At 35.8% G+C, this 11,983-nt stretch overlaps 1 protein-coding gene and 1 long non-coding RNA gene across 2 annotated transcripts; both read right to left on the reverse strand.

Moving 5' to 3' along the window:
* Positions 1 to 47: 47 nt before the first annotated feature.
* On the reverse strand, positions 48 to 5,959 carry LOC137387786 (NADH dehydrogenase [ubiquinone] 1 beta subcomplex subunit 11, mitochondrial-like). Its single transcript, XM_068074297.1, has 3 exons — positions 5,688 to 5,959; positions 2,076 to 2,209; positions 48 to 479 (listed from the first exon to the last, which is right to left on the reverse strand). The coding sequence occupies exons 1-3, from the start codon at positions 5,892 to 5,894 to the stop codon at positions 323 to 325; spliced, it is 498 nt and encodes a 165-aa protein (XP_067930398.1). The 5' UTR covers positions 5,895 to 5,959; the 3' UTR covers positions 48 to 322.
* Positions 5,960 to 7,837: 1,878 nt separating this feature from the next.
* On the reverse strand, positions 7,838 to 10,580 carry LOC137388696 (uncharacterized). Its single transcript, XR_010977996.1, has 3 exons — positions 10,456 to 10,580; positions 8,949 to 9,008; positions 7,838 to 8,667 (listed from the first exon to the last, which is right to left on the reverse strand). It is a non-coding gene; the product is annotated as an uncharacterized lncRNA (long non-coding RNA).
* Between the last annotated feature and the right edge of the window lie 1,403 nt (positions 10,581 to 11,983).

Consider the following 11,983-nt stretch of genomic DNA (forward strand, 5'->3'; position numbering starts at 1 on the left):
TTATGCGCTATTGAGGAAACACAATTCTTCATCATAATTTAAACATCTGTATAAGAAATGCTGAGTTGATGTGTATTTGCAATGCAAAACCAAATGAGAAGTCAAGTTGCAAGTTAATATAGCCCTACAAGCTAGGCATTCATCTCACACATTTATTGCCAAACACTCTATTCAACCATACATAGTAATCCACAAAGCAGCTATCTTAAACATCCATGAAAATATTTTGCCACATTCACATACAATCAGCAGATGGCTCCTGCAGATCTTCCTAATCCACCAACATCAATATTATAAAAAATCTGATATAGTTCAGAATTGTCTACACAATGATCTCTGTATCCCCAAGTTCCTCGTCTTGCGGAAGATGTGCAAGCATTTTTTCAGGTGGTACAAGATTTGGGTCAATCAGGGGCAATCCGTGCTGCTCTCTTCGGGCAAGCTCAAGGTAGGCTTCTCTTTGTCTCCAGCTTGCCAGCCTGTGTATGAACCAAAAAGCAGTTGTACAATCACATTCGTTTTACAATATTGTCAGAGATACTAGTTTTATAATATTATTCTGAACCCTAGCTAAGTTAAAAACACCATGCTGCAAATTGAGGAAAATGATTATGTAAAGTCATGCAGCAAAACTAGCCAGTTCCTAACCAGCCCAGACAAATAAAAATATGCTCCGAGTCATGTAAAAATCTGCCACTTATCTCACATACTGTATCCAACCTACTCTACCAAACCTGAAACCGCTACTTAACTTTCAAACACATGCGTGTTAACCGCATGCGTGTTAACCGCATACGTGTTAACCGCATGCGTGTTAACCGCATGCGTGTTAACCGCATGCGTGTTAACCGCATGCGTGTTAAGCGCATGCGTGTTAAGCTGCACGCGTGTTAAGCTGCACGCGTGTTAAGCTGCACGCGTGTTAAGCTGCATCTCAATATTTCTTTACACATTGTGCATAATTGCATTGCTTGCCAATTTCAATCCTACTTATCAGAGATGCTTTCAGGTATTTCAATATATCTATCTATGATTTTATTATCATCTATATATAATATGTTTTTATGTAGAAAGTAGAGGTATTTCCTACTTGAGAATGTCCATGTACAGATTTTTTAATTTTACAACTTCTAGTGATCGTCCTTTGCAATAACTAGAAATTGAAAATAGAAATTGTACCATTACCGTTGCACTGCAATGGCACATTTGAAATTGAAACGGCACAATTAGAAATAACAAAGCAAAATAAATACTGAATTTCGAAAAAAGGTTTGAAAACAATTCAAAAGAACAAACGCAAAAGGTAATATCAATTCATAATAAACTGTAAATATTTAGCTTTAACCACAGTAAGGGTACCATAGCTGAGCTAAATGAGATAAAAAAGGATTAGCCTTGTGGTTAGGTGCATGTGTTTGCATACATGCATTTGCACCCGTTGGGAGTGCAATTAAAGAATAGTGGGGATTTTTCGTTCCTAGATTTTGATTGCTATAGCTAAACACAGGAATAACAAGAAACAAAAGACAAACAGTGAGATTTATATCTATATATCAAAAGGTCTCAGAAAATATCTACTATAACATCTAGCTTTTGACTAAAGACTTCATTTGACGTGACAGATAAATCTTCTTGTTCAAGCTTGTAACCCACTAAACAGAAAGAAAAAATTGAAAAGCTTGATTTGATTTCTAATATTAAACCTTGCTGTTTTTAAGGCCATACAGTCTACACCATCAGCTTGAAACAATTTAACTAATCACAGACGTTATGGGGATAACTTACGAGAGTACAGGCGGCTCTACATATTTTCAGCAAACATGCTGCCAATGCTACACAAACACATCCTCTAAATAGCTTAGAGTCATAAAGATTTTTTGAGGACTTCATGTAATTTCAGCTAGTTGCTCTCTCACTGAGCTACTAAACCTCCAGCAGTATTAAAACCACTTTTGACCCAAACATCAGCACTTTGCTTTTTTATTCATAGAGCAAGTCAACTCTGGTATAAACCAGGTGGCTGCTGAGCAGATGGTGGCATCTGGAAACCTTCAATGTAAAGGGACCACACTTACTTGGGATCAGGCTGGTAAGCAAATATGAATGCTCCTCCTACGAAGCAAAGAGAGACAAAAGTAAACATTGTGTGGTGATGCCATAAAGTGTCTTCTTCTCTATTGAAAGGATCGTATCCATGCCAATGGTAGTTCTACAATATCATAAAACTATCATAGCCTTGGTTTATATGTAGCATTGAAAGGGCACTAAAGCAAACGTTCACCCAAACTGCACTCTCATTGGTAAGTTACTGGCCAATGAGCGTAGAGCTTTGCTACACAAAATGGCGTGCATGACGGTCCAATTCACATCATATCCACCGATGATTAGCTATAGGTTGGCATGCTTATTCTCCATAATACATCGCCCCCAGCACAGTCGTATTTAGGGAGTTAAAATATGTACTAGTAACTACAAAATGCAAGTGGCTACAGGTATGAGTTGAAAACATGAATTGGTAGAATTGCTGAGCATCGGGGACACTATCATATATACAATGTCTCTAATCATCTATATATATATATATATATATATATATATATATATATATATTTGCAAGTTTGTGTGTCTGTGCCTGTGTATGTCCAGCTTAACTACTAAAATCTTTGAATTAAAATTCCACATTCTTTTGGATTTGAACTCACGGAGATTACAACTTCAAGTTTTAAATCTACCCGCTCCACCACTGAGCTATACGAGGCACATTGATCCAAGATAATATTACATACCATATAGCATATGCACTCGCTAAATGACATATGAATTCTATTAACTGTAAGAAACACAATGCTTTTTCATGTTTTTTTAACTTCTAATTTGGTTTTTCGTAAGGTTCAATTAGTAAATTGCGGTCAAGGCAAAATCTTTTCACATAGACAATTGCACTATCTCCGTAGAAAGAGTCTCTACAATCTCGCTCTGTTCGGTCAGACAAAGACAGTATGTGATATCCCATTTTTCCATTTATACCAGTATCGAGAGGAACCAGTATTTTTGTATTCAAAGTTTTGATTGATAGCTTTTGCTGGAACAATAACCTTTTTTTACACACACACACTTCTATGCACGAATTGTTATTATTAACTCAATAGATTTAGGATTTGTATTTTGTTTTCTCAGTTGGTATAAATTGTATCATTACCAAATTATATCTTATTGTAATCATAGTAAAATAGACTTCATTTAGCAATTACTTGCTAATTATTTCACGTTCACATTTAAGCACTTTTATAGTTTTTTTTAATTTTTCAATCTGTTTGACCTGCACAAAAAATTGAAGTTTGAAAATTACAGTTGTTTGAGTTTGAAAAACTTTACAATTGTTTCTATTTTCTATCCTAACTTATTTCGACTAAATCAACATAAATAATTGAAAGTAGAGCCAAGCCTGTGTTCGATTGCCAAGGCATACAATATTTTCAACAGTCGACATAAACCCCTAACATTTATTTGTTTCTACACCTAAGTAACTTCCAACATATGGCGTTCAAGGTTGTTCAAAGCAAGGTAGTTTTGTGATCAAAAACACCTATGCAAGTCTAATGTCATAGTATAATCCGTCATTCTGAAATTACTCTAAACTGCAGGACACAGGAATTGGCATAAAGCAAAAGCCTTTTACAAAATTATAATTGGATTTTAATTGCAGCAAAAATACTATTACACCAGTATTACTGTAAAAATCAGCTTGATAAATGATATGAAACTCTGTGTAGCATTCAGCCAATTTTAGTAGAATTCATTATGCAAGTGAAACTGGTCTTCTTTCATAAACTCAAACTTTGCTAGGTCTTATAGGCTATGTACTCACACTTGTTAATAAACTAAACAGTAACTTTAATCCACATTGATTACCCTCTTCCCCAAACCAATGATATAGAACATAAACACACAACTGCTTGTTTGTTCTCATTCTAGTTATTATAACTGAAAAAAATCATATATATACATGTAGTATTTGTTGTGTATATACAGTACATAACTAACTACTGTAAGCCATGCGCAGCTGTACAAATATGTAGAAAAGTTGTTTATAGAGTTAGCTAATAATACTGCATAATTCTTAGATGTTTTTTCGTTTTATTCTATAGGTTCGAGTTGCCATCAGCAACTGCTACAATGTTTTACGCCCAATCAGTGGTGTTGGACTTTGGTTTGTTGATTATTTGGACAAGCCTTTCTCATAGCAAAATCTCTCTTATGACACTGTATTAGAGACTAACTCAAATCGCTAGCTTCTTTCACATTGAACCCCTGTTGATGTAGTGCTGATGAGAAATTGACATGTCGAAGATATGATACAAATGAGAATGTTCGGCTTGATCAAACTTCCCCTGAGACTGATGAACATGTTAGTTTTTTTAGCAGAGTTAATAATAATTTCAAATCTAAAAATGAATTCGAAACAATTGAAATTGTTTAAAGGCAAACCAGTACTTCAATAATTCAAATTCCAAACCAATACTTCAACAATGTAGAGCGACATAGTTTTCATAAATTCAAATGACTATGCCACTGTACATAGTATTTGTTGCTTTTAGTAAATACGCGTCTAGAATTTGTCAGGTTTTCCAATAGTTGGGCTGTACATAAGTCTTGAACATGATTGAAGCTTGCAGTAAGTGTGTGCAAATGTGGCTATGGCTTATTGCTTTCAAGTGATTTTGTATCAACAAAATCTGGATGGAATGTGTGTTTGCATGAACACTGTTCTAATGTTATTTGCCCATACTTTAACATAATTCACGCAAAAACATTTGTTGGTGCTGTAGGACAATTAAGGCTGAAAACCAATAAAGAAAATAGAGTGCCTTTATGAGGCTAGCAAATTTTGATACGCCGTCTTCCAGCCTTCAAGTGATTTGTATGAAAACTGCACTTTATAGTTAGTCAGTTGTTTTTCTACATGTTAATAAGATTTTAGATTTTTGCTATTTGTCATCATGCGACAAATCGTAAACTGTTAAACATTTTAAGTTAATGAAAATGTTTTATGACATCTCTAAAACCGGCAAACAAGGCCCCAACCAATATATACATAAAAGTATGTTCATGGTTTACTTGTAGCCAAAATTTGTACGAATCTAAGTGACCCAACTGACCTGTTCCTGGTCAGTTAGACAAGCAGATCCATGTTGACCATTTTTTCGTTTTCCCTGTGCCACCCAAACCATGCTACGTTTAGTCTAGTCAGCAAGTTGTAGTTGAATTTTCTAGTCAGCTAGATTAGTGTTCAGCTATTGTCAATCGGTGCAATGAGTATCCTGGTTAATCGTACTAGTTCAGTGCAATCAGTAAGGCTCGCCATTAATCCCAGCTAATAGGGTGTACCATGAGCAAGAGCCTCATAGCACCATGGTGCAAAGTTTAGGCACGGTCAGAAAGCTAAATGAATTCTGACAGATGTTTTCTGTGTGAACTGTCGTAGTTCAACCAAGGTTAAAAAAGTAGCACCTAGGTAAGAATATTGCTTGCATATTGGTATAACATTTGCCGAGTAATTAAGCTGCAGCCGGCAAGCAAGTTCAACATGAAATATATCAATTTTTTGCAAATACACCACATTCATCTGCGGGTTCTCTGCATAATTACTCAAGATTTGTATACAAGCAAAACAAAATCAACTTCACCTCATCTTTGTCAGATATGTCTTCGAAGCGTTTTATTTCCTTCTCATAATCTGGATGTTTAGTTGGATCTGTCAAATTTAACGAAGATGAATTTTGCAATTGACCGGAAGAATATAAACGAAAACCACGAACTTTGCTTGATTTACAACAAATCCTCGTTAAAAGAGGAGATAGACGGTAGAATCGAGTCGGACCGATTCCTGCCATCTTTGAACTATGGAGAGTCTAAGTTACAAGATAAATATAAAAAAAAAGTCTCTAGCAAATAATTACCAGCCAGTTTGGTTGCTTAAAAAGAAGGTTCCCAATCTACTTCTATCGATTCAACTCAATTCTTTTTAATATCCGGCAAACGCTATTGGTCAGGTATAATTGCAGTGGCTCAAAACCTGGTCAGTTTCTGGGTCGTTTTGTAGAGGTGGAGCTTAATCCGGAAATGCAAATGTTTTGTCGGCACTAAGCGACGAGGTTTTAAGCAAGTGCCAATGTTTAGTCGGTTAGAAATTGAGTCTGTAATCTTTTTATTTTTTGTAACAAAATAAAGCATAAACATCGTTTTAGGCAAATCTTTAATCAAAACTGTGGTGCCAGAGATCTGGTTGATTACGAGCACAAAACTCTACGTTTTGTCGTGTTAAGACGAAATAGTAACATGCTCACGAAACGGAAAAAAGTCTTCTCAAAAATACATCATTAATTATTCTGTATTCGTTTATACAGTGTGTATGAAAAATATCTTACATACGTTGTAATATGATTGCACTTACATGTATGTAACGCGGTATTACATAAGTTATTGAATATTTCTGATTATGTTCTAACCAAATAAAATGCACATTGAAACAATTGTCTACTTTGCTGCCATTCTGAGAGCTAAAGAAGATTCTATTTCATTTTAGTGTAACTATTTATGTTAGCGTATCGTAAGACAAAGATTGTGAAAAGGCAACAGAAGGCATTAGTCTATCGTATCTTTACTGCAAACACCGACTTCTCCAACAACTAATTTTATTTAGATTTTGAACATGACAGCACTTTGTAGGTATTCATTTGTCACTTTGCTTATATATTTATTATTTATGTACAGCATTGTGTAACCAAAAAATTTTTCTTGATTTGTTGGGCAAAAAATATTTTCTTACTGTTGGCAAGATGATGTATTTTCTTGCTCCAATATAAATAATGCATGTGGCAATTGTTGTGCATCATTGTTAGCAGCTTTCCCGTTACCTCCACAAGCACAATGTAGCCAATTCTGGAAAATCAGAGGGCAGCACACAAAACCTTTAGCGTGATGTATATCTATTGGCATTGCTGACATTATACAGCATACATTGTTTGAAAAGTCGATGCGCAATGACAAAATGTCTGGTGATGGACCACTGGAACAATCATAGGAAGTAGGTTGTTTCAGTTATCGGACGAATCTATTATGATAAATTGTTAAGTTTAATAATTTTACTTTATTTGATATAAAAAGAAAATGTTGCACATAACTTAATTACTACCACATCAGCACCAAAGCCATAAAAGGCCTTCAACAAGCACAAATGAGAACAGAGTAACACAGTAGAAAAGGGCCACATATACTAGATGTAGATATGTGAAAATAAGTGAATATAAGTCTGGGTTATTTAAAAAAAAATCAGTGATGAAAGTCTTGAATGTTGTATGTATGCAGGTATGTTTTAATTTGATCAATATATTCACTCAAAATTGAGCACCGTATCTAGCTGAAACAGTTCAAGTTTTTGCATATAAAAGTATTCCTATCTAGAACAAGTTTGTTTTCTATGGCTGCAGATGAACTGGCAATGAGGTGGAGGGCACGCCAGATGCCCTCTGGCGTGCCCTCCCTTCATTGCCAGTTCACCAACAGCTATAGGGAACAAACTTGTTCTATGCCTATCTAGATATTGCATGTATTATAAAGCCGCAGGACTCAAGAAGCATTTTTGCTCTGTCATTTCTTACTCCTTGCAAACTCCGCTTGGAGATCCTTGATCTAAAATAAAAACAATCATAGCATGTGTATTTACATCTCCTTGAACTTGTAAAGTACTGTGAATGCAGTATTTAAGTGGCATTGTTTTGAGGCGATTTTTGACTTTGACAGGAATGTTATTTGTTAATTTAATGAAGTAGATTGGAAATTTACATTGGACATTGTGATTAGCTGGAAGTTAATTTGGCGAGCTCAAAGAACCGGGCAAATCTGCTTTTGCTAGTTCCTGACTTTATTACTGTTTTTACAATAGTTTTATTTCACAATTATTTCCTTGCTTTATATATCTTCTCCGATCCTACACTGCTCAACCGACTTAGCCCATAGAGTTGATTTGTAGAAGACAACAACGACATTAGTCCAAGTACTCGGTCAACGAATCGGATGGTGTTGTGGCACCTTGTTATCAACTTCTCAAAGAGTTGATAACAACTCCAGAGATGCTCCCAAATCCCGATTAGAGATTTGCAAATCACATCAAATCACCAATCATGAGATTGGCATCAAAGCACCATGAAAATGGATTGCCCAGCTTGTAAATTAAATCAAATAAAGCCATCAATTACATAGTGGATGATGGTTTTAATTTCATTTTTTTTCAAAGCTGAGTCGTCACCCTTCTAAGTGATTTGATTTGGAGCAAAACGCATGCCAGCGATTTGATATGCTTTACAAATCTGGAATCAGAGATTTGGGAGCATTGTTGCACAACTCTCTCCACTTCAGACACTGAGCACTTACACTAAAGTGACACGAAAGCATCATGCAACAGGGTTCTAATTTTAAAACTGAGTTACTGAATATTACTCACCGGACTGTTAGGTATGAAAGTAACATCAGGTGTCTCAGTTACATCTATAATGCTGTCGCTTGTGGCGTTTTGTAGATGCTCCCCACATCTATGGAAGCTCGCGTAGCCTCTGCTCTTACTCCTACCCGTCCTGAGCAAGCACTGCGTTTCCTCCTTATCTTGAGCTATAAATCAGAATGCTCGAGGCATTGAACGTTTGGCTGGGTGTGAACAGGCAACTTAACAAATATCGCAGTTGGCAACAAATAATTTGTTTCTAAAACCTAATCCTGCCTACACAAGGAGTTCTTCTGCATTATCCTACTATAACTTCATGTTTTTCTAGCTACTAACCTAGGGTTATAAAGGGCTTGAAGATCCGCCTACCAATGAAATTCCACATTTAACCATAATTAATATTGCACAATTTGCCTAAAATTTTATTGCTGGTTATGTGAGTGAGTACCTTCGCGTTACTATCAGATGTATTGTCTTGAGGATGCGGTCTCTTTGTTGGATTCTGTGACTGAAAATATAAACAATACGTAAATTACGTATATCGACACCATGTGACAACATATATGAATTTATGAACATGTATAGCATATTTATATGGCGCCTTACAGTGCCTCGCGTCGCGTGTTCGCAACTCGAGTTGTACAACTCGAGTTGCCGTGTTGTACAACTCGGCCTGGGTTTTTGATGAACTTGAGTTGTGTTACACAAAACTAACACGGGTTCGTAAAGAAAACAAAGTGAGTAATTGGGGTGTCTCATTTACAGAAATTTAATAATAATAATTTAAATATATATACACATTTAAATTATATATATAGGCGATATTTGCGCATATTTGTTTCTATAAATATAACGAGACAAAAACAATTGTAGAATGTAAGAAGCAAACTAAAACACAATCTATGTGGGAGCTGGGCCACTTCTTTTTCAAATGAAAAAAGAGTTATCTCTCTAGTACCTGACAGGAAACTGAATGAGCACCGAAAATAAACAAACATAGAAATTATGTCAACGACGTTTACTGATGCACCAAAAAAATTCCATATAAAAATATACCGTAGCTAGAGAAAATGAAATGGTGAGATGTTCTCAAGCCGAATTGTTGATGAAAAAACTCGGCTTGGGTTTTGATGAACTCGAGTTGTGCAACTCGAGTTGTGAACGCGCAACGCGAGGCACTGTAAGGCGCCATAATATTTATATTTGTGGGCACAATCTAACCAAATTCAAATTGGCAAAAGAGTCCAAACAAAGGCTTTGTTGCCAGGGCTCTAAAATAAGCATTCATTTCATCTTGCTTTTAATGATTGTTTTTGTAAATTTTAGGTGTGAAATATTAAATGTAAAATAAAATATTACGTCCAAGTTTAACCAAAGGTGTGAACTGCGATATAATACTATCTGGCGCATGTGTGAGGCCTCGGGATGAGAAATTCTCAAGAAAAATGAGACAGATTGCCGTAAACTTCACTGGCTATTGGGTTAAGGATATGGTATCTGAGCATTCCAATCAAGTCCTTGTTTCTTTGCAATTCTACCAAATTTTTATGAGAGTGTAGATGAATTAAAATAAGAAAAAGTGTTTTTGAACTTTGATATACCGTGAGATCGAAAGCAAAGTATCGAATACAGCTTAGACATGTCCAACCCTCACAGTAGTGTAGACTTAGATTTACAGCATTCTCTGATTTCAGGCTTACAATAACATAAATGTGCACGCGTGCTTTTGTTACAAGATAGCTATTTCAGAAATAAGACAAATTAAAATCCATAAAAGTAATAAATATTATTTATCATCTCTATGTGAAATCCATACTATACTATCTGTGCATTTGCAAAGACATGAAATGATAGCCTTGTTTAAATATGTTGGACATACAATGACCGAGTTTTGCTGTCCAAAATATCTCTTATAATAGCCTGAGTAAAATATTCTTGGTGTACCGGTAACTTACCCTCCGCTGTTCTTTGTACTTTTCCTTCTGGGTTTGATGTCATTCAAGGCCATACATGCAGCCATACTCTTTTTCTTTGCCATACATACATAAATAGCCTTGACTGTCATGAATGACCTTCTTTCCTCTCCAAATACCTTCACCTTGCTAAATTAGAGCAGATAAAATTTTAAAATTAAGAAACTTGGTACATAATTTTTAGATTTATTGGCTGAAGACGTTATAGGTTTTTAGCCTTACTTAATTGCTAACACTCAATTGAGAACTAACTGCTGCATGTATATGATGCTTTATACATTTATTGCTTGCTTGAATGTAGTTATTAATATACAATGATTTTTAATGTAATTTCAATTGCATGCCAATGCTTGTACATTGAAGCCCATGTATATCTTCGAATCAAGGCTGCTCTATAAGCTTGATTGTAATCCACTGCATGTCTGTATATACATGTACATGAATATCCACTTCGTTAAATTAAGCTTAAGAGTTGAGTGTCCATAGCGAGTAATCCTTTATTGCTGAGAGGTAGATTGTGTGTATCCAGTGTGAGTTGATAGTGAACTGATGAAAATTGTATCAACTCTGCTTCAAGTAGGGCCTGTGACGTCATAGATCACATGGTACAAAAACAAACCAAAAAGGGCCTCATAAAACTGCAGCATAAAAACATATAAGCTACTATTGACATGTACTTCTATTGCACAACAACCTCAAGGTTACACTAAAATATCCGAGGTGTAAAATGTTCATTGTCAACACAAGATCACAAATTAGGCAGTGGAGAAAAAGTGCTTTAAGGATATGAGATTTCCTTCAAAAAGTCTTTCATGCTTGTTTAATATGCCGTCCTCATGGTATGTGTAAAACTTGTTGCTATATTCGATTTCACGGGCTTTGATGGCTTGCTCAGCCTCTTCTAACAATGAGACAAGAACGAGTGGCATAATGCGTAAATGCACTGCAAAAAATATATTTGGTAGGCCCTCAGGCTCCTCGTAGAAGTTGACTGACATCAGCAATCATGTCATTCAGCTATCGAGCCTTCAATAACCTACCGACACGATTGCCGACTACAGGCACGGGAGGCCTGTAGGTAGGCCTATATAAAAGATGAAATGACAAATACAAAAAGTCAGTTATGAATACATGATGACCCACTGAGGTCTTCTTTTAAGGTTGAAGCAATATGAATATGTAGTGCATTTCAATTAATTTTTTAAGACAAATTGCAAGCAGTAACCGACTCTGATTACTGAGGACTACTGATCACAGGCAGGCTCTCAAGTCCGAAAATATAATTGCCCTGCATTGCAGGAGACTACAAAAATTTGCTTTACCTTGCCCTTGCCTCCTCTCCTACACTTCTTGTGAACCAAACAGATGAGATACAGCCTAGGCCTGGCAGTGCTACTGACAACGCACCATTGTAGTAACAAGTTCAAATAAAATTTGAAATACACAATTAAATGGTTGTTCCTTAGGTAGCTACATACTGTCGTTGTTTCAAAAGGTGCTACAGTTGAGA

Source organism: Watersipora subatra, chromosome 2 (genome assembly GCF_963576615.1).
Source record: "Watersipora subatra chromosome 2, tzWatSuba1.1, whole genome shotgun sequence".
Classification (NCBI taxonomy): domain Eukaryota; kingdom Metazoa; phylum Bryozoa; class Gymnolaemata; order Cheilostomatida; family Watersiporidae; genus Watersipora; species Watersipora subatra.